Below are 23,637 nucleotides of genomic sequence, written 5' to 3'. Positions count from 1 at the left end.
AAAAACAAGTCATTAATAGCTGCCAATATTTGGCGAGGATGAAGAGCGGCAACGTCCGTTCAACATGCGAGCCAAAAGCAAAGTGAGCTCAATCACAGGTGTGTGAGGGGGAACGGTAGCAAGCTACCCTCCCATACCCCCGCTAATTAGCGGTGTGGGTAGTTAACCATCGTTAAAAATTAATGGCTCGTCATTTCAGCTACGCCGAAAGTAATACCCCTATTAAATAGCGTGGTTTGTATTCCAGTTATGGAACAACTATTTTTTCCAAGGAGGGATATATCACCTGGAGGAATGGTTCCTACTTTTTTATGTATAAATTTACATATTTTATGTTAATTCCCTGTACAGTATTCCCTTTAGGCTCTGCAACAAGCCACATTGGTGGTTTTGGCTTTCTTTCGGAGGGTTTGTCTACATCAACATCTTTTTCACACCAGTCGGCAGGCCTGTATACGTCCAAGTCAGTTGGTACCTTATCTCACAAAGCACTGTTAATATTAAAAATATTAACTTTAACATGCATAATATCACTTATGGCATTAAATATTTCATCATGACTATTATAAGCTACCAACAACTCCCATTTATCACCTTGAAGTTTCATTATTATCTCCAATATCCATAAGTCTTAAATGCTTTATATAAGTCATCATAATTAGTATCTATTAGGATTTGGGTAACACGAATGATTCGCAGTTTACTTGTCACCTGAATTACCTATTTTTTTAGCATCCGTAGAATGGTCCTGTACCAACTGTGTGTCACACGATCGTACATAGTAACGACATTTCATTTTGTGTATATATTATGCTTGTATCTTCGCTCTCCCCTCGCACTAAAAAGAACATGAAATAACATGTATGTTTTTTCTCACCGTTAACTGTTAACCGGCTGAACAGGAAATTTCCTGTTGCATTGAGTTTTTGTATATAAAGGAAAGTGTCTGTAATAAAGTTACTCAGTTGCCTTCATCCTGCCTTTGAGTCACAACCTTCTCTAAGCACATCACATTGGTGACCCCGGAGTGACACCAATGTGACGTGCGGAGAGAAGGTTGTGACTCAAAGGCAGGATGAAAGCAACTGAGTAACTTTATTACAGACAATCACCTTTATATACAAAAACTCAATGGAACAGGATATTTCCTGTTCAGCCGGTTAACAGTTAACGGTGAGAAAAAACACACATGTTATTTCATGTTCTTTTTAGTGCGAGCGGAGAGCGAAGATACAAGCATAATATATACGCAAAATGAAATATCGTTACTATGTACGATCGTGTGACACACGGTTGGTACAGTCCTTTCCAGTTTCTAAGTCATCAATAGAGGGGTTGGTTTGTATCAAAGAAGCAAGCTGGGTTATTCACCTCTTATCGGAGGATGTCAGTCCTCCTATCCCATGTGGCCCAACACGAGAAAAGGCTTCAGCAGGGACCAGTCCTCTATTACAGAGGGCCTGCCTCTCTTTAGATGGGCGTACAATGGTCAGTGGGGGTAGTTAGCACCTCCCACCGAGGGCTCCAATTCCGGGCGCCACCCATTACCCGCAAATAGGGGTCACTTAAAACCGGATCACTGGAGCCCAACTCTTAACAGACATGGTCTGCACCCAATGGGATCTGCCAGAGGGTGATGGAGTCAAAATTTGTACACGTTGAGATGGCATGCCACTCATCCCACACTGTGCCAAATCCAAAGAAGCAGTGAAACTATAATAAAATAAAAGCCAAAGTCATCAACAAGTTCATGCCCAAGAGGAGGAGATGGGAGAATAAAAGAAATAACCAAAAGAAAGAGAGAAAGTGTTGACTAATTTAGTTGGATCAACAATTGGGCACCAAGATCCAGTTGGAAAGCAGTTCCCACCATTCATCAGCGCCCAACTGCTAATCCCTAAGCCCCATCCTCGTCAAGGCTTCAGCATATGAGGGGTCGTCTTCGTGAGGTTAAGCGTCTCGTTCATGAACAAGAGCGTCTAGCTCATGAGTGAGAGCGTCTCACTCGTGAATGAGAGCATCTTGCTCGTGAATGGGAGCATCTTTCTCGAGAATGGGAGTATCGAGCTCTAGATGAGGAGCGTCGTGCTCGTGAAAAGCATCGAGATTGTGAGGATGATCGTCGCTCTCGCGATCTGCGGAGATGATTATAAGAGCGTCGGGAGTGATGTCTTGAGGGTGATCCTTGGGAAGGGCAAGATGACCAGTCTTGGTGCCCTGGCGAGCGGCGAACAGATGGAGAGCGGGCTGCAGGCTGACAATCACTCGTAAATTGAAGATCCATAGCAGGCGAGCATCGGTCATTAAGGGATGACGACATCCAAATATGGCGAGAGGACTCGTCATCGGCAGGAGGCCGTCGGAGGGGTGAGCGGGAGCAAGGACCGCGAGACAGCGTGGAAGGGCCAGGAGAGGGTGAGAGTTGGGCCTCACAAGGAGCTAACGCGTCAGTAGTAAAGGCAACCACGGGCGCAGGTGAAGGACCTCTCCGCACGCCACGCTGAAGAAGCTGAAGTAAAGCTTCTTTGGAAAGGGTTTCAGTCACTCCCAGGGACAGCCATGCCTGCCTCGATCGCCCCTTGCAGGAGGACAGGAGAGGAGGAACTTTGGAACGAGGTCTAGGAGTGCGGGAAGAGGAGGTCCGAGGTCTCTTCGCCCCAGAGGAAGACCCTAGGGGCGAGAGATCTCTTTTGGACTTCTTCTTCCTACATCGCCCAAACTTCTCCCACTGGGAGATTGGCCACTCCCTACGCTCGTCACAGGGTGAACCCTGTTTGCAGCAACGCCTCCTGCAGGTCGAGCACAGAGAATGAGGGTCAGTTTCGACCAACGACATGAAGATGATGCAGGAGCACCCTTCAGGATCAGGGCAGGTACGTATGGGAGCGCCAAGAGACCAGTCACACCTGAAAAAGAAAAAGAATTCAGTGTAAAGCAACAATCTTATGGCCAAGTCTTAAGGAGGAGATAGCGGACACGTCCGAACTCTACCAGCCAAAAGAAAAAGTGGCGTAGTTCATCGATGTGCGAGTAGATGTAGGTGGCTGGGTACCCCCAAGCCATCCCTTACCCTACCCACTAATAGTGGTTGGGTAGGGATACCACCATGCATTAAAGTCTTAATAGCTAACCTTCCAGCTAAGCTGAAAGGTAATCCCTATAAATAGTGTTAGGTTTCTTAGTGCAGGAACAAATTGGTTTCATGAGAGTAGTTGGTTATTAGAATGTACCAAAGCACACACACACACACACACACACTCTCTCTCTCTCTCTCTCTCTCTCTCTCTCTCTCTCTCTCTCTCTCTCTCTCTCTCTCTCTCTCTCTCTCTCTCTCTCTCTCTCTCTCTCAGAACATATTTTAAACAATTCTCTATAACTAAAAATACATCTGATAGATGTGAATACAGTTTTTTAATATCTCTATATTTTAGTTTTGTTTTAAATCCCTTTTGCTCTCATATCTTTTCTCTTCAAGTCCTGTTTTTGAGGCATTTACCTTTAACTATGGTAACTAAATAAATGTTTATGACAAGATAAAAATAAGCTGCAAAATACATAACAAAGATAAACCATTTACCACATAGTTGTTATACAAATACAGTATACATTAAATGAACTTTAAAATTGTGAACAGTCACATGAATGCAATTACCTTACTGTATATACATATTCACTGAAATTAAATTACTGTAGCATATATTTGTTAAAATAAATGTTACAAAAGTAAAAAAAAAAGTGAAAATTACTGTGTGCAATGAACCACTCATGCATTACTACAAACGACCTTCCCTTCTCTGACTGAAGCAGAGAAGTCTCACTTTCACTGAACTTTGACGCACTAATTAAAGTATTTCTTTGTTCTTCAATTATTTAATAGTATCTTATGTAAAATATACATAAAGTGAACAAGATGTAAAAAATAAGACATATACAATCAACTACACTTACCCTGGGAACATCAAGGATGTGAGCAATGATGTGTTCAGCTGATAACCTTGGCTCTGGAACTGATGCAGCTCTCAGTTTGTTTTCCCATTCTGTTAATGTCTCACCGACACTTTTAGTTGTATAAGATCGAACTTGTGTTTCTTTATCCAAGTGGATTGCGTTTAATGAATAATTTTGAAATCTTGCCTTTCCTACTGACATCAACTTCCTACAACTAAGCTGAAATGAATGTCTTTTGGATTTATCACGAAGATATCTGCATGCCTGGTATGATAAAAAAGGCATCTTTTCTTTCATAAGTTTATTTCTTGAAATTCTCCTCAAACACTGGTTCCCCATTTGTGTAACAGAGTTATGCCTATTATCATTTGCATTTTTGTGAAAAGAAATTTTGGAGTCTTTCTCATCCCTTAAATTCTTCAAGATTAACGATAAGGATCTAATAGGGAAGAAGACATGTCTGGAAACACAGTGGAAAGAATATAAGGATAGAACCATCTTTTTCTGAAAAAGAAAAAGAATAAGTCAGTAAAGTGTGTACTGGGCATAATCACAAACATACTTCTACTAAATCCCAACCATCACAGCATAAAAAGGTAAGTTTTTATATTACTGTACTGCATATTTTTTACAAGTCTAACAAAACCAATATATTCGTAAAAAAATATTATGTGAGTGCCTGTAAAATCACAAATGAGAGAACATATCTACTGAGCAGAGACAATGAAGTATAAACACAAGAAAAGGAAACAAAAAAATTATAAAGTCATTATTATTTACCAGTATTAACTACACACACACACACACACACACACACACACACACACACACATACACTCACTCACTCCCCCTTTTCAAAACAACTTGTTCCATAGATACAATTCTAACTTTATTACTTTTACCGTGTAATTGGTGTAGGTGAAAAGACTGTGAGCCAAATTATTAATCATAAAGAGCACAGAACATAGCAGTTGCAAAAAATAATGTAAAAAGCTCCTAATACTTGTTTCTTACAGAGTTCCCTAAATGAATTAGGTCAAGCAACTACTCATGACATCGCATGTCGCTCCCTGCCAATCGGACAGTATTTGTTAACATATCCTATCATCCTGGAACCAAACTTAGAACCGTCTATATTTCTCTCTTAATCAGTTCAACTGAAGATCCCAAGTGCCAATTTATACAGGATCCCCAGTTTTCATTTGGGTCTCTTGTTACAAATTTTATACAATTTGTGGAGTAACCATCTAAATGGGTCTATCAGTATTACAGCTTATAATGTGCCCACAACTTATCACCTAAAAAGTTCTAAATGGTTATCAATGTCCTTCTTTCTGTATAGCACCAATTACACCACGGAAATTGTTATGCATATCTAAGCAAAAGAAGTGCATATTTCATCAACTATCCTTCCTCTTTTAATCGTAGCTTCAATGATTTCTGCCCTTGAATTGAATACAACTGGAGGCTTAGGGTTTACAGCCTGTGAATAATGTATGTTGCCTACAGGCATTGCAGCCTAGATTTAGCATGTTTAATGTTGAATCTTATCACATTTGTAAAGACTGCAAAAATGACTGATAATGCAGTGAAAGGCAGACCAAGTCTAGAAATGGAGATTTCTTTGTAGCAATTTCTATAGATTTCCAGAAAGCACTCCATTTCTGTGGAACATGAAACAAATCAGAAGACCTAAGAGTTCTAGCATGGTGATCAACCAAACTTTGATAATTGACAGGATAGTTGCAGGATGGTGCAACAAAACCACACAGTAATAAAGTTCATGAAAGCTGATGTAAAATTTATCTGGAACACAAAGAAACAAAGCAATCCTAATTATTGGATTTTACAGACTTGAGAAAAACCTAGTAAAGGTTACTTTGCATTACCATTAGAAAAGTTATAAGATTTTTTGTAGTAAAATCCTAACTGGTATTGGCATAATAATCGCTCCTTTGGACCAAGGTCCGTCATTTTTTATCCAGACACAGTTTGTGTTCAATTGTTTTTTGCACTAATTTGAAGGATAAAGAAACTTTTTTAAATGTGTAGTAATTATATGTGGAATAAAAGGTATTGTGAAGATAAAAAACTTGAATGAATAGACACATGTCATTAGAATATCTGATTTTACCCTAACAGGTACAGTAATATCAAAAATTTTAAGTAATTTTTATTTCTCCTAACATACTTACCGAGAACTACTTTCTTAGGAGTTACCTGTAATCTCCTCTCAACCGACCAGAGTTTTGTGTAGTAAACCCTACCTCCGTTTTCTATGGAGGACTAACCCAGGAGTAAGGAGAACGTGCCCTGAGGGTAGACCTGAGCTAGGTCGGCGTTAGCTTGGGTCTCGCTCGTCAGTAAGTTCCTCGGATGGTGCAAAAAGTCCCTTCAAGGGCAGAAAGGCACTCGGGGAAGGTAGGGAGGGCCATTACCCGAAAGTAGTTCTCGGTAAGTATGTTAGGAAAAATAAAAATTACTTAAAATTTTTTATTTGTTCCAACACAGAGACTTACCTCGAACTACTTTCTTAGGAGATTTACACTTTAGGAGGTGGGAATGTCTTCCTGACCTTCAGACCCAGCTAAGCGGACGTCAAGTAACCTAGATATGAACTAGGTTATATAAAACAAACCGGAAAAAGGAAAGGTAGGGCAAACTACACAAAGAGCTCACGTTAGTGTCTAAGTACTCACCCTTTAAAATATTTCCTGATGCTGAGTCCAGTGACGAAGTTGCAGAGACGTGTCTTCATTGGTTACATAAGTGTGATTATCTCCGGTAGGGATAGGAAAACGGGGATTAGGGTGAAAAGGAACGAACCTGTGTCTCCTGGTTTTGCTATCCACGATTGCACCTGGGGCTTCACCGTTAAATCGCTTGGATAGCAGAGATGATAGTCCCAATGGAAAACCCGTCCAAAGACCTCCTTGAGTAATCCTTGATATAATGGGCAGTGAAGGTCGACTGGTTCGACCAGGTGCCCGCCCGAAGGATCTGGCCCACCGCCATGTTCTTCTCAAAGGCTAAAGAAGTGCTTAGGCCTCTAATGTCATGTGGCCTAGGAGTACCTGGCAGGGTCAGTCCCTCCTCATTATAGGCCCTGGCAATAACTTGTCTCAACCAAAAGGAGATGGTATTCTTCGATACCTGCTTCTTCGTAACACCCGTAGAGACGAAAAGACTTTTGATACCCGGCCGAAGATGTGCAGTCCTCTCAAGGTACTTCCTAACGGCACGGACGGGGCACAACCTCAAATCCTCTGGATTCCCTGTCTTAGGAATGGCTGGCATTGAGAATCCCTCAAACTTTGGATCCCAGACTGCTGGATTCTGGGTTTTTGCCACGAAAGAAGGGACGAACTTAAGGGAGATTTCTCTCCACCCCTTCGAATGAGAGACGTCGTAAGACAGCCCATGGATCTCTCCTACTCTTTTCGCAGAGGCCAAGGCCAAAAAAAGACCGTCTTGAGAGTGAGATCCCTGTCTACAATATCTTTCAGCGGTTCGAACGGGGGACTACTTAACATCTTCAGAACCCTAGCCAAGTCCCACTGAGGCACCCTAACGGTTTGAGGAGGGCAGGCTTGTTCAAAGCTCCTGATAAGCATAGAGATGTGTCTAGAGGAGCCCAGGTCGAGGCCCTTCAGAAGGAAGACTTGACCCAAGGCTGCACGTACTCCTTTTATAGCTGGAATTGACATCCCCACCTCGTCTCTGAGATGTACTAGAAAATCTGCGATATCCGGGACCGAGGCTTTGAGGGGCTTGATATTCTTTGAAGCACACCACTTCGTAAAAGCGGCCCATTTTGCTTGGTAGACCGCTGCCGAAGATCGTCTCAGATAACGCGACATCTTTTCTGCAGTTCCTGACGAATATCCTTCCTTCCTCAGGAGTCGCTCGATAGTCTCCAGGCGTGAAGGCGTAGAGACTGCGGGTTGTCGTGGAACCTGAGAAAGTGTGGTTGTTGTAGAAGATCCGGCCTGTCGGGAAGAGGCCACGGAGGAAGACATGCCAGGTCTTTTAGATCTGCGAACCACTCTCTCTCCGGCCACCAGGGCGCTACCAAAGTCATCCTTAAGTTTCGGGCAGCCCTTACTCTGTTGAGCACTTGCCTGATCAACGTGAAGGGGGGAAAAGCGTACACGTCGAGGTTGTCCCATTTGTGCTGAAAGGCATCTTCCAAGGCCGCCTTTGGGTCTGGGACAGGAGAACAAAACACGGGGAGTTGTGCGTTCAGCCTGGTTGCAAAGAGGTCCATCACTGGGGACTCCCATCTTTGAATGATGAGCCTGGCTACTTCTGGGAGGAGAGACCACTCTGTTCCCACTATCTGTCCCATCCTGCTGAGACAGTCGGCTAGGGCGCTCTTCTTTCCTGGGATGAACCTTGCTGATATTACTAACTGGTTCGACTCTGCCCAATCCAGGATCTCTAGAGCGATATCGCACAACTCCTTTGACTTGAGGCCTCCTTGCTTCTTTATGTACGCGACTACTGTGGCGTTGTCGCACATCAACGCCACCGTGTTTCCCCTTAGAAGTTCGATGAACTGCAGACAAGCTTTTTGGACCGCCTTCAACTCCAGGACATTGATGTGTAGGCCTTTCTCCACGTCCGTCCAGGTTCCTCTCGCCGTCTCGTTGAGGAGATATGCTCCCCATCCCTCGTTAGAGGCGTCTGTGAATAGGAGCATCTCGGGAGGCTCGGTCGCGAAGGGCATCCCCTTGAGCGTATTCGACCAGCACTGCCACCACTCCAGGGAGGGTATTGTGTCTGGTAGAACTGGGATTAATTTTTGGGGCGAGTCCAGTTGGTTCCAGCAACCCTTCAGGTTCCATTGGATACTCCTGAGCCTGAGCCTCCCTTGGGGAACCAGTTTCTCCAATGACACCAGATGACCTATTAGCCTTTGCCAGTCCTTGGCTCTCCTGGGTTGCCCCGAAAGGAAAGGCAGAAGGATCTTTATTAGGTTGTTCACATGTTCCTCTGTCGGAAAGGCCTTCACTAGTCGGGAATCCAGTGTCATCCCCAAGTAGGTCGTCCTGGTGGAGGGCGACAGGTTCGATTTTTCTGGGTTGATCATGATACCCAGATCCTTGCAAAATTGAAGCAGCTTTACACCTTGCTCCCTCAAAACGTCCTCTGATGAGGAGGAAAGGAGCAACCAGTCGTCCAGGTACCGGATGAGGCGAATACCCCGCTCGTGAGCCCACACCGAAACTGTCGTGAAGACTCTCGTGAATACCTGGGGAGCTGTTGACAAACCGAAGCAGAGGGTCTTGAATTGCAGGATCTGGGCACCCCACTTCACCCGGAGAAACTTTCAGCTTGAGGGGTGGACCGGGATTTGAAAGTATGCGTCCTTGAGGTCTATGGTCATCATGTAGTCTTTTTCCCTCAAGGACTGCAAGACCGACTTCGGAGTGTCCATTTTGAAGTCCGTCTTGCAAACAAACTTGTTGAAAGCTGACAGGTCTATCACCGGTCTCCATCCCCCCCGTCGCCTTTTCTACCAGAAATAGTCGGCTGTAGAAACCCGGCCCCGGATGTAGGACCTCTTCCATGGCACCCTTCTCCAACATTGTGGACACTTCTTCTTGAAGGGCCGCCCTCTTCAACGGGTCCTTGGGTGCCAGCCACTCCGTCAGGCTGGCTGGAATCAAAGGTGGAGGTTCCGTTAAGAACGGGAGCCTGTACCCTTCTTTCAGTACGGATACTGTCCAGGGCGCCGCTCCGTGAGCCCTCCATGCTTGCCAATATCGTCTGAGGCATCCCCCAACCTGAGGCTTGGGCAGGAGTAGGGGGCCTCCCACTCTATCTCCTCCTGGAGGAGCGGCCTGAACGTCCTCTCCTGGAAGCTGAATAAGCCGTTCTAAAAGAGGCAGACGCCGCTGGAGCTCCTGTACTGTGGTGCTGAAGCCCAAGAGGAAGATGGGGCGTCTCTCCTCGTCAGGCTAGGAGGGGCCTGAGAAGTAGAGGGCCCATCTGATGTTGACCTCTTGTAGGAGGGCCTCCTTATTGGTTGAGGTCTGGGAGTGCCCACTTCCTTCCGTTTAGCGACCTTCTCCATTATCTCCTCCAGCTGTTTTAAGGGGAACAAGGAGTCACCCCACACAGGAAGGCTCCTCATAGCCCTCGCCTCTCTGTCCGGGACCTTCCGGGAAAGCTTCGCCAAGATAGTATCCCTCTTGTGCAGTACCCAGTTCGCTGAAAGGGCAAGGGACTGATATGTCAGGAACTTCAAAGTCTTGCCCCCGGAGATGATAAGCTCCTTCAGTAGGTTTTGTTGCTCCGGGTCCGTCAAGTCATAGGTGGCCTGTACCCCTACCAGCGTGGAGGCCCACCAGTCCAACCAAGAGGCGACGTGCACTAAGTCTTTCGACATTTCCTCCATCATCGCCGCCTCCAACTGCGAAAAGCCGATGAGGCCCTGTCTTCTGGGGCACCCTGTCCCAGAACTTCGAGGGAAGGCTCTACCTTGCAGGCTCCCGGTCGCTGCCCTTCTGGCACATAAAACTTACTCTGGGACCTGAGTCCCTGTAGTAACTTCGAGGAGCTCTGTGTCTTGGGAGCCTCGGCATTGCCCGCCACAACCTTATCCACGTGAGCTCGTCCCAGGACTAGATCCCTGGCCACAGGCAGGGCCAGGGAGGTTTTCTGCTGCACGGGTGCCTCCATCAACCGACTCAGGCTGGACCTCCAGAAGTCCTCGTCGGTTGGAACAGGTTCCTCAATACGATGATGCCTTCGTATCAGGCCTATTACTCTCCGATACGCCGAGTCCTCGGTCGGGGAACCTTCCCTGCCGTCAGCAGTACCTTCTGCCTGATCCCGGGGAGCCGGGCGGTGGTAGCGATGTGCCCGACGGGAACCTCCGCACCAGGGTCGGGTGTCGGGACGGGAATCGCCGTGTCGGTGAGAACTACCGTTCGTACAATCTCTTTGGAGGACGAGGACGCGGTTCCCGTGGGCCGACCCGACGGAGGAAACCGTTCCAGTGAGTCCAAGGGCCGAGCCCGCTGTGCTGACCGGACCAGGCTGCCTGTATGAAAGGACGGCTCCCCCCGCTGGGCGGGGTGAGCCGGGAGCTTCGCAGTCTTACGCCTGCCTGAACAGGCCTTCTCGCATGGCTCCCTGCGAGGTTCATACTTGCGGCTGGACGAGGGCCTTCGTGGCGAATAATCCCTGGACCGTCGGCTAGGGGAACGTTGAAAATCGCTCCTACGGAAAACGAAGACCCATTCACCATCTGGGGACCTACTCTTCCTGTACTTCCTCCGTGGTGACCTGGATCGTTTCCTACTGTATCTCGAGTGGGACCTTGAGCGGGAACGCCTGCTCCTGGACCGCTCCCTCCACCGTCGGCGCTTCCTCCTCGCTTCACCTTCTGAAGATATCGAAGAACCTCCATCCGAAGAACCCGACGATACTGTACAACCCGATCGACGGACGGGAGCGGGGGCCACGGAGGTCTTCGCAACCTGCTGAGTTCCAGAGGTCGAGGGTTGTAGGAAAGAATCCGGAACCGCCGTCAGAGGAGCTGGAAAGGAGGTCGGTCGCACTACACTTGGGAACCAGGTATCCAGGCCCTCTTCCATCCGCATCGGGGACCTACCAGGCGTTTTAGGGAGCCTCCACCCGAAGGGCTCACTTACCGTAGAGTCTAACTTCTCGTGGGTGCTACCAGCCGCTGAAGTACCTGAAACACAGGCCCACGAAGCGGGCGAAGAGACAGGCACAGCATTACTACTCCACATGGGGTCGTCGGAGGAGACGTGCCCCCCAATCACAAGGGCAGAGTCTCCAGAACCCCCAGACACAGCACTATCAGGCTCCCCACTAGCCTGAGAAGGCCCAGCAACCCCCTCATCATATACATTAGACTCCTGGGGAAGAGCCCTCGGCACTTTCCCCGCAACGGACTTACCTCGTCCCCTACTCTGGGTAGGGGAAGAAGAGACAGAAGCCCCGTCGGAACGTCCACTTGGCGACGGTAACGGCGAAGAGATGCTAGACTTCCTGGGCGAGCATTTCGATGACTTCTTCTTTTTCGTGCCATAACGCACCCACTGGATCTCATTCCAGTTAACACACTCATCGCACGTATCCGACAGCGAGCACACTCTGCCTCTACAGGAAGAGCAAAGGGAATGAGGGTCCACTTCTGGCTTGGAAAGGAACGCTCCACACGACTTTCTGGCTCTAGGCCCAGGACAACGGCGGATCTGCTCCATCGCACACAACCACAAGACACAGGCACGAAGGGAATAAACAAGGAATTCACTTGGGAAACACAAGGGAAGGGAGTGAACACGTGAGAACACAAGGGAAAAGCACAGAGATACCACGCGGTAACCACGTGGGACACACGAGTCGGGATACTAAGGGTCGTAAGAGAATGAGAGCGGCGTGATGGTATCACGAAGCGACCAGAGAACTTACTGACGAGTGAGACCCAAGCTAACACCGACCTAGCTCAGGTCTACCCTCAGGGCACGTTCTCCTTACTCCTGGGTTAGTCCTCCATAGAAAACGGAGGTAGGATATACTACACAAAACTCTGGTCGGTTGAGAGGAGATTACAGGTAACTCCTAAGAAAGTAGTTCGAGGTAAGTCTCTGTGTTGGAACAAACTAATTTTCTAAGGATTTGAGATATTTATTAATATGCTACCTTCATGTTGGCCATGTAGAGAGAATGGAAAGTGGCTGTCTGCTGAAGAAGGTAATGAATGCAAGAGTTGAAGTACAAGAGGAAGGCCAAGGTTTGGGAGGATGGATGGAGTGAAGAAAGCTCTGGGTGATAGGAGGATAGATGTGAGAGAGAACAGGGAGCATGCTAGAAATAGGAATGAATGGCGAGCGATTGTGACGCAGTTCCGGTAGGCCCTGCTGTTTATTACGGTCACCTTAGTGACTGCTGAAGTAGCAGCAGTAGGGAATTCAGCATATGAAACTTCATTTGTGGTGGATAACGAGGGAGGGAGGGCTGTGGCACCCTAGCAGTACTAGCCAAACTCAGCTGAGTTCCTCGTCAGGCTGGGAGGAGCAAAGAGAGAAAAAGTCCCCTTTTGTTCCTTTTTTTTTATGTCAGCTAACCACCAAAATTGGGCGAAGTGCCAAGGTAAATTGAATAGATGTTGGTTTTTATGTAATTTTACATGAGAATATTCCCACACTGTTTAGTGGATGTGAACATTTTAGAAGGGAAACCCATGGTCCTGTAAGATTTTGTAACCCCTTACATAACATGACTGTTTCCTTAGGCCATTATTTTTTTATTAGTAACATAATTTAAAAAATAATGAAACAAGATCTTGCCTGAGATTTATTTGCTTTGGGTCCCCTTGCCCAGAACCAAATCCCCTTTCCCAGAACCAAATCAAGGGGTGTTTATATTGTTTTTTATTTTCTTTTTGCCCAGATCTCTGAGACAATCCACAGCATTTTTATGTAGTATAGCTAGTGTAGTCAGCATCCCAAAAACAAGAAGTTTGCGTGCTACGTCTAGTCACAGTCCACAAACCAATACATAATTTTTGGCACCCACACTCAGAACCACCTAACCATTAGACATGGCATTGTCTTCGGTCAAGAGTCAAAAGACCAAGAAGAGTCTTAAACGGGACTGGAGAGCCTCACCTCGATTGTTAGTGACCTGGTCAAAAGTATGATTACTGGTTTCAGTTCCAATTTCATCAGAATAGATGCTCACGTGAACGTCAGCTGGGCAAGCCCAACACCCCCACTGTGGTGCCTCAGTAAACAGCTTAACTCACGGTCCCGGGCGGGGATCAATCTGATGCCATGCAAAATGCTAGGCGAACACATTACCACTGTACTAACTAGGAGGCTAAGATCCTTGAAGCTCCAGCCGGCGGCCCGAAAGAACGTTGGACCTTCACCAGCATGTCACATTGCCACTAGGGTTACAACCACGGTGACCACCAGTACTTCTTCTACATCCCCAGCTTGGCCAAATGCCAATGGTCTAGCAATTCCTGTAACTGGGGAGGAGGTTCCAGTGGTTGGAGGTCTCCAGCCTCCTCCTGGATTTACAAAAGTACTCCCATCTGTACCAAGTTTCTAGGAATCTCCTGCTTGGAGTGGGCCTCTTGTCTCCCCACCTCTTCCTACAACCAACCCGTCTAGCCTACTAGAGACCACTATATGTGGACAAGGGAATCAGTTCTTGGCTGACCAGACAGAGTCCAGCAGACCAGAAAAGATTCCAGCAACTACGGATGAGGCTGATGCTGTCAAGACGGGGGCCATGCCCAAACGGAGATGCCTGGCCAAGTTTAACAACAGACTGGCCATACCAGTAATGCCAACTTTGACACAGATCGATCAGCGAAGAAGATTCCGGCAGTGATACCTCTGGCAACACTTACAGCTCCTGCTCCATTATCAGCTCAGCTAACAGTACCTCTACTAAGGATGCTAAGATCCTCTGACCACCATCTTTCTGACCTGGTCAGGGCCCTTGACTTTTGGAAGAGCCCTAAGCCTGAGATCTTCCAGATAGAAACTGGCCAAAATTCTGCCATATTCCTTAAGGATTTCAAGGCCTACTATGCTAGAAGGTATACATTAGGAAGCTCAGGTCATTGGACCGTTGAACTTGGACAGTACCTGAAGGGAGTGGTTAAGCAAACATTCTCAGTCTATAGGGGGTCTGAGGCCCCCTACCTGAATATGAAGGATATTCAGGTAGGAGGTGGGAGGAAAGCCCGATTCAGCAGCGACGCCTGGGAGAGCAAACTATTCAAAACTTATGCCGTACAGTTGGCTTTCTTGTATAAGTCGGCATACACTAGGCATAACCTAGACAGAAAGAAGCTGAGGTGAAAGCTCCTCAAAACTGTTCCCAATAAAAAGGCGAGTTGGCTAGAGCAATCCTTGGCTACCATCAAAGTTTCTGCCGGTCATCAGGCAACATGGCAGGATGTCCTGCACCTGCTGGGTGTCCTCGATGAGGCAACTCGCCAGCGTAGCCAGAAGCCAGAGGAATTGGCCATTAGTCGTATGGGACAGTCATGGCATGGCTAGTATACCAACAGGGTTGCCATGGCTGCACCCAATCGTTCACATGTTCCTGCATGGGCCCACCATTGCACACCACCTTGACCTATCCTGAAGCCTACACCTGTGGAAGTGCGCCTGCCAACATTGCGTACTCCAGATAGGTCTCGTCGGTTCCAGAAGAGGTATTACACTTAGTGCCAGAAAACAGGACACACATTGAATGAGTGCTACAGATGCCTCAACCTGTGGTTACGCTGTGGTTCAGCTAGCTACCATGTCGCACTGTGTGAGCAACAGACACCCCTTAGTACAGTATAGGTCCCTTGTCCAGATGATGGCCACTGCCTGCAGCCCAAGGAAGGAAGGCACAAGTGTCCAGACTCCTTCTAGATGGAGGGCAGTGCCTGTTAGGGCTAATCCAACCCCGTCATTCTAATTTGCTTCGACCAGAAACAGGGAGAGCCGAATCAGGAGTGAATCTAGTACTTTTTCTTGGACAATTGGGAGGAAGAGTAAGAAGTTCAAGACCAGGAAGTCCTGTGGTACCAAGGTGTACTATAGGGTGTTAAACAACAAACCTTCGGTGTATAACATGGGGCTACATTGAAGGAGGGCGAGTGCTAGGAAGCACGCTCCTAGTATTCCTGTGCCAGCTTCGAAAATCTCAATCTATCAAGTTATACCACAACCTGAAAAGGTCATTGTTCATCCAATGACTCTTCCAGGACTGGCCAGTGATAACCTGACCCTGACAATGTCCAGAGATTCTCTTACAGACTCATCCAGGACAAAAGCAGAAACTAAGACAGTAATGGAAACCTTTAGTAGGGTTAACCTGGTGCAGTTAACTCCTGTGCCATTCATGGTTGTCCCAGTGACCTTGTCTGAGGTTCCATTGACTCTGGAGCTGAGGTCAACCTCCTGTCATTGAGTGTACAGTAGTACATAATTACCAGCTACAGATGGTACCGGTGCCCGACACCATCAGACTGAAGGGTTTAGGGCAAACAGGACCTAAGATCCTAAGTACAGTGCTGCTCACCCCCATACTGCATGGGATAACAGTCGCCCGGAGTGCATTCCATGTAGTGCCTTCAGGGACTAAGGCCGAGCATGTGGCGCTGGGTTACTAGTTCATGAGGAAAAATGGGGTGATAGTTGACGGGCTCGGAATTGGCTGAGCACTAGCGGTACTTCCAGAGAGCTTCTTTGGGATTATTATGTGCCAATACATGGAGCCTATTGCAAGCAAGTACTTTATGCACTTGAGGTCCACGCGGGCAATTCAATTAGAATTGCTAGTATTCAGCTAGTGCTTGTTTCTGTCAACGCAGAATTTTTTAAAGGGGCTTCACACCTCTTTTAGGTGCCATGCCTGTCTGTCAGACTGTTGGCCGGAGATGTATTATGATGGCGACATCATAAATCACGGTCTGTTGATCAAAACTAAAGCAATACCTGGCATCCTAGAACTAAAAGATGGCAAAGCTTCAGTCTTAGTCAAGGGTTTACCTGGAGAAACTGGAAAGATCAAGAAGGGTGCTCTCTTGGGGAATGTATTTAGCATGGCAGTGGCGGATGCTCCTCTGTCTTGCCTGATAGCACAGGAGGGTAACCAGACACCTGAACCAAACATATTGGAAGGGATAGCAACCTGACACCTGAACCAAACATATTGGAAGGAATTGCAACCTGACACCTGAACCAAACATATTGGAAGAGATAAAAAATCTATATATCTCAGACAAAGTGGACTCTTCTCAGAAGGACCAGTTCTGTTATATGCTTCGCTGTCATCTTCCAATCATCAGTACTGGTGACAATGATGGGAAGAGTGCTCAAGCACACCAATACACATCCTCCAGTATGATGAAGACACCCATTCATCAGAGGGTCCAACGGTTTGCAAAACCTCTTGCCGACGCCATTGAGGAACAATGCAAGGAGTTGCATGAACTGGGTATTATTGAGCCCAGTCTCTCCTTGGTCTTTGCCCATTGTTCCAGTCCACAATAAAGACAACAGTATGCGGTTGTGTGTGGACTGCCGTAGACTGAATAATGTGACAGTCTCTGATAAGGTCCCAAAGCCAAACATAGTAGATTCTATATTTAGACTGCAAGGAGTCAAGTATTTTACAATTCTTGACCTGGTTCGTGGATACTACTAATTACTGTTGGCAGAGGACAGTAAAGAGTATACTGCTTTCTCTACGCCCTTTGGATTCTGGTAGTTCAGATATTTATCGTTTGGAGTGAAAAATCCACCTTAAGTGTTCCGGAGAGAAATGCACAAAAGATTGGCTTATTGAGAAAGTCTTTTAAGATTTTCGGTTATCAATCTATTCTGAAGAAGTGTTTTAATTCTTTCATTCTACCTTATTTCAAGTATTGTTCCCCTCTCTGGTCTTCAGCAGATGATTCTCATCTTAATTTGTTGGACAGGAACTTACTCTCGATTAAATTTCCTATTCCTGATCTAGATATTAATCTTTGGCACTGTCGTTCAATTAGTTCATTATGCATGTTGCATAAGAGTTTTCATAATTCTGACCATCCTTTACATTCAGATCTTCCTGGACAGTTCCATCCTGTTCGTAATACTAGGCATGCCGTTAATTCCAAGTTGTGGAATGATTTTCCTAATCGTTTAGTTGAATCAATAGAACTTCAAAGGTTGCAGCAAGTGTTTTTATGTTAAACAGGCTGACAGAAGTCTTTTTATAATTATATATGAATTATCTATTTTAATGTTAATGTTTTTTTAAATATTTTATTTTAATTTTTCATTACTTCTTATATCGTTTATTTATTTCCTTGTTTCCTTTCCTCCCTGGGCTATTTTTCCCTGTTGGAGCCCTTAGGCTTATAGCATCTTACTTTTCCAACTAGGGTTGTAGCTTGGCTAGTAATAATAATAATACTACAGGAGTGTCTGAAAGCTAAGGTGATTGTCTACATTGATGACCTCTTGATCCTTGAGGCTTCTTTCAAGGAACACCTGAAACTGATAGAATGAGTATTGGCTTCTCTCCAGAACCACAGGCTCAAGATAAAAATCAGGAAGTGTTCTTGGGCTCATGCCGAAGTTAAATACTTTGGCCATCTGATTGGATGTTCTGGTATATGTAATCTAACAGAGTATATCCAGAAAGTGGAATACTTCCCTAAACCTACCACTGTGCGTGAGCTACGGGAATATCTGGGACTAGTAAACTTCCAACGGAAATTTATCCCAATGTGCTCAAAGATGGCTGAACCCTTATTTGTGAAAACTGGAGAACAGAAATCCAAAGGAGCCAGAACATTGAAATGAACTGTGCCTTTCAGCACCTGAATGAACTGATCAAGGAGGCCATCATATCGTTGTACCCTGATTACAATTCATGGAGCTGTTCGTCGACGCTTCAGGTGAAGGTGCTGGTGCTTTGGTGCTTGTCTGTGCCTGAAGTCCTTCGAGCATCCAAGGGAGCGTCGAGTGATAGCTCACCACTCTATGACCTTCCTTGACTGCGAGACCTGTTACTCTACCAATGAGTGTTAGTTGGTTGCTTTGCAATGGGGAGTGAAAATCTTTCCTCCATGGCCAGTTCTTTGTGATCCATTCTGATTACCATCCCCTGATGTACCTTCAAGACATGAAGACGGTGGATAGTTATCTAGCACAGCCAATGAAGGACTTATCCGAAATTAACTTTATCATTAATTACTGTCCAGGTGATCAGGATACAGCACCAGATTGATTATCCAGCTGGCCCGCATTAACTGACTGCATGACTGTTACTGAATCTGCAACAGCCAAGTTGTCTACTGAACTGGCACTGTATAAGGAGGCCCGAAATGGTCCCGATACTCACATAGAATCTTTGGACCAAGTCATGAACTACTGGGTGAAAGGGTCAGGTGTTACACCAGACTCTCAGCTGAAGGGAGGTTCTAAAAGATGCCACTCAACTAGGCTTCAAGCTGGACAAGACTAACAGGCACTGGATGAAGGCAATGCAAATTCCTGGTACTATCCCAGTTTTGAAGTTGCTATTGTCAGCTTCTAAGTTATTGAACCTGGAAATATAGGTCTATTTTGGTCCCACTTGTCTATTAGTTTATCATGATTCATCCGCGACTAAACCTCAGTGTCTTTTTGAGGTGCATTTTAACCCTCTGCTCGAGCTCCAGAATTACACTCCTCCAACTGACATGATTCTGGGGTATAAGATGGAGGTGAAAGCTTGTGTGCCTAATGAAGAGTGGGTAGCCGCTGATGATACTAATGTACCAGAGGATTGTCCTGTAATCCAGTATGTGACTGAAAAGCCGCCTCATCAGTCCAGCTGCCAACATATGTCTCAACACTTGGCAGTAGGTCTAGTAATGTTACAGGAAACCTTGTTGAAAATAGCTATATACTGAACAGAGCGTTATTAACATACTGTAATCAATTACCAAAATATGTTATTTTTATTAGTAAAATAAATTTTTGAATATACTTACCCGATAATCATGTAGCTGTCAACTCCGTTGCCCGACAGAATTCTATGGAGGGATACGCCAGCTATCACAATACTAGAAGGGGGTGTACTCACCAGCGCCACCTGTGGCCAGGTACTACAGTACTTCTTGTTGACACCTCCTCAATTTTTCCTCGGTCCACTGGTTCTCTATGGGGAGGAAGGGAGGGTCAATTAAATCATGATTATCGGGTAAGTATATTCAAAAATTTATTTTACTAATAAAAATGTTATTTTTATTAGTAAAATAAATTTTTGAATATACTTACCCGATAATCATGTAGCTGTCAACTCCGTTGCCCGACAGAATTCTATGGAGGGATACGCCAGCTATCACAATACTAGAAGGGGGTGTACTCACCAGCGCCACCTGTGGCCAGGTACTACAGTACTTCTTGTTGACACCTCCTCAATTTTTCCTCGGTCCACTGGTTCTCTATGGGGAGGAAGGGAGGGTCAATTAAATCATGATTATCGGGTAAGTATATTCAAAAATTTATTTTACTAATAAAAATAACATTTTTCAATATTAAACTTACCCGATAATCATGTAGCTGATTCACACCCAGGGGGGTGGGTGAAAACCAGTGTACAAGATTAAAGGATAGCTAAGTATCCCATATTTCATATAACAGTTATCTCAAATAACAATGAAATAATAAGTACCTGGTAAGGAAGTCGACTTGAACCGTTACTCTGCCTCTTTTTTAAGTTCGTCTTCCTTACTGAGCGCAGCGTTCCTCTTGGAGGCTGAATCAACTCAAAGGTGCTAAAGTATATAGGGCTGCAACCCCTACTAAAGGACCTCTACACAACCTCTAACCCAGGCGCTTCTCAAGAATGAATTGACCACCCGCCAAATCAAAAGGATGCGGAAGGCTTCTTAGCCTACCGTAACAACCATAAAAACAACAATAAAAGTATTCAAGAGAAAGGTTAAAAAAGGTTATGGGATTAAGGGAATGTAGTGGCTGAGCCCTCACCTACTACTGCACTCGCTGCTACGAATGGTCCCAGGGTGTAGCAGTTCTCGTAAAGAGACTGGACATCTTTAAGATAAAATGATGCAAACACTGACTTGCTCCTCCAATAGGTTGCATCCATTATGCTCTGCAGAGAACGGTTTTTATTAAAGGCCATCGAAGTAGCTACGGCTCTTACTTCGTGGGTCCTTACCTTCAGCAAAGCAAGGTCTTCCTCCTTAAGTGAGAATGGGCTTCTCTAATCAGAAGCCTTATATAATACGAAACCCCATTCTTGGACATGGGCCTCGAGGGTTTCTTGATGGCACACCATAAGGCTTCTGACTGTCCTCGAATAGGTTTTGACCTATTAAGATAAAATTTGAGAGCTCTGACAGGGCAAAGAACTCTCTCTAGCTCGTTACCTACCATGTTGGAGAGGCTAGGTATTTCAAACGATCTAGGCCAAGGACGTGAAGGAAGTTCATTCTTAGCTAAGAACCCGAGCTGTAAAGAACATGTTGCAGATTCGGTCGTGAAACCAATGTTCTTGCTGAAGGCATGAACCTCACTGACTCTTTTCGCTGTTGCAAGGCAGACGAGAAAAAGAGTCTTGAGGGTAAGGTCCTTGAAGGAAGCTGACTGGAGAGGTTCGAACCTAAATGACATAAGGAACCTTAAGACTACGTCTAGGTTCCAGCCTGGAGTGGGTAGACGACGCTCTTTAGAAGTCTCAAAAGACTTAAGGATGTCTTGAAGGTCCTTGTTGGAAGAAAGGTCCAAACCTCTGTGGCGGAGAACTGAAGCCAACATACTCCTGTACCCTTTAATCGTAGGGGCTGAAAGGGATCTCTCATTCCTAAGATGTAATAGGAAGTCAGCTATTTGGGTCACAGAGGTATTGGTAGAGGATACTGCATTGGCTCTACACCAGCTCCGGAAGACTTCCCACTTAGATTGGTAGACTCTACGAGTGGAAACCCTCCTTGCTCTGGCAATCGCACTGGCTGCCTCCTTCGAAAAGCCTCTAGCTCTAGCGAATCTTTCGACAGTCTGAAGGCAGTCAGCCGAAGAGCGTGGAGGTTTGGGTGCAACCTGTCTATGTGAGGTTGACGTAGAAGGTCCACTCTTAGAGGGAGAGTCCTGGGGACGTCGACCAGCCATTGAAGTACCTCTGTGAACCATTCTCTTGCAGGCCAAAGGGGAGCAACCAGCGTCAGCCGTGTCCCTTCGTGCGAGATGAACTTCTGAAGGACTTTGTTTATTATCTTGAACGGTGGAAATGCGTAAAGGTCGAGATGGGACCAGTTCAGCAGAAAAGCATCCACATGAACTGCTGCTGGGTCTGGAACTGGGGAACAGTACAACGGAAGTCTCTTGGTCATGGAGGTGGCAAACAGATCTATGGTAGGCTGACCCCACAAGGTCCAAAGTCTTGTGGAGGGTCCATTCCGTGGGAATGACCTGATTCCTTCTGCTTAGGCGATCTGCTGAGACGTTCATGTTGCCCTGAATGAACCTCGTGACTAAAGTGAGGTTTTGACTTCTTGACCAAATGAGGAGGTCCCTTGCGATCTCGTATAGGCTCCTCGAATGGGTCCCTCCTTGCTTGGAGATGTAAGCCAAGGCTGTGGTGTTGTCGGAGTTCACCTCCACCACCTTGCCTAGCAGGAGGGACTTGAAGTTCAACAGGGCTAAGTGAACTGCTAGAAGCTCCTTGCAGTTGATGTGGAGCGTTCCCTGTTCCTCGTTCCACGTTCCCGAGCACTCCTGTCCGTTCAAGGTTGCGCCCCAGCCCGAGTCCGATGCATCTGAGAAGAGATGAAGATTGGGGGTCTGAATGGCCAACGATAGGCCCTCCTTGAGAAGGAGATTGGTCTTCCACCACAAGAGAGTGGTCTTCATCTCTTTGGTGACTGGGATAGAGACTGCTTCGAGAGTCAAACCCTTGTCCCAATGAGCTGCAAGATGGAATTGAAGAGGGCGGAGGTGGAGTCTCCCTAGCTCGACGAACAGGGCCAGCGATGAAAGGGTCCCTGTGAGACTCATCCACTGTCTCACCGAGCAACTGCTCCTCTTCAGCATGCTCATGATGCAATCTAGGGCTTGGCTTATCCTTGGGGCCGATGGAAAAGCCCGAAAATCCTGACTCCGAATCTCCATTCCCAGGTACACAATGGATTGGGAGGGAATGAGCTGAGACTTTTCTAGGTTGACTAACAGACCCAGTTCTTTGATTAAGTCCAAAGTCCAGTTGAGATTCTCCAGACAGCGACGACTCGTGGAGGCTCTCAACAGCCAGTCGTCTAAGTAAAGGGAGGCTCTGATGTCCGATAAGTGGAGGAATTTTGCTATATTCCTCATCAGATGCGTAAACACCATAGGAGCTGTGCTTAGGCCAAAACACAGGGCTTGGAATTGGTAGACAACCTTTCCAAAAACGAATCTCAGGAAAGGTTGGGAGTCTGGATGAATAGGAACGTGAAAGTAAGCATCTTTCAGGTCCAACGAGACCATCCAGTCCTCCTGCCTGACCGCTGCTAGGACCGACTTTGTCGTCTCCATCGTGAACGTCTGCTTGGTGACATAAGCATTGAGCGCGCTGACGTCCAGCACCGGTCTCCAACCTCCTGTTTTCTTGGCCACCAGAAAAAGACGGTTGTAGAAGCCCGGGGATTGATGGTCCCGGACTATAACCACTGCCTTCTTCTGTAAAAGGAGCGACACCTCCTGGTGCAACGCTAGCCTCTTGTCCTTTTCTTTGTAGTTGGGAGAGAGGTTGATGGGAGATGTGGTCAGAGGGGGTTTGCAGCAGAATGGTATCCTGTAACCCTTCCTCAGCCAACTGACAGACTGGGCGTCTGCACCTCTCTTTTCCCAGGCTTGCCAGAAGATCTTGAGTCTGGCTCCTACTGCTGTCTGGAGATGTTGAGAGTCAGTTTTTTCCTTTAGAAGCCTTGGAACCTTTCCTAGACTTACTCCTGGAAGAGTCTGGACGGGAGCTTCCTCGGCTGGGGGCTCTACCACGAAAGGGCGGAATAAACCTCGTGGCAGGAGTATCAGCCACTGGGGTGCGATAAGTCCTGGGGACTGAGGTAGCAACCTTAGTCTTTCGAGCCGATGAGGCCACAAGATCATGGGTGTCCTTTTGTATCAGGGCCGCAGACAAGTCCTTAACAAGCTC

General features: G+C 46.4%; 1 protein-coding gene across 4 annotated transcripts in view; it reads right to left on the bottom strand.

Annotated features, from left to right (window-relative positions):
• Positions 1-23,637, bottom strand: part of LOC137654591 (MTRF1L release factor glutamine methyltransferase-like) — a 172,179-nt gene that overhangs the window by 136,541 nt on the left and 12,001 nt on the right. For all 4 annotated transcript variants that reach the window (XM_068388359.1, XM_068388361.1, XM_068388360.1 and 1 more), the window contains exon 2: positions 3,949-4,452. In XM_068388359.1, the coding sequence (XP_068244460.1) occupies positions 3,949-4,446 (498 nt within the window). In that variant the 5' untranslated portion in view covers positions 4,447-4,452. The remainder of the gene's footprint in view (positions 1-3,948; positions 4,453-23,637) is intronic.

Source organism: Palaemon carinicauda, chromosome 15, assembly GCF_036898095.1.
Source record: "Palaemon carinicauda isolate YSFRI2023 chromosome 15, ASM3689809v2, whole genome shotgun sequence".
Classification (NCBI taxonomy): Eukaryota; Metazoa; Arthropoda; class Malacostraca; order Decapoda; family Palaemonidae; genus Palaemon; species Palaemon carinicauda.
This window is presented reverse-complemented; position numbering and strand designations above follow the sequence as displayed.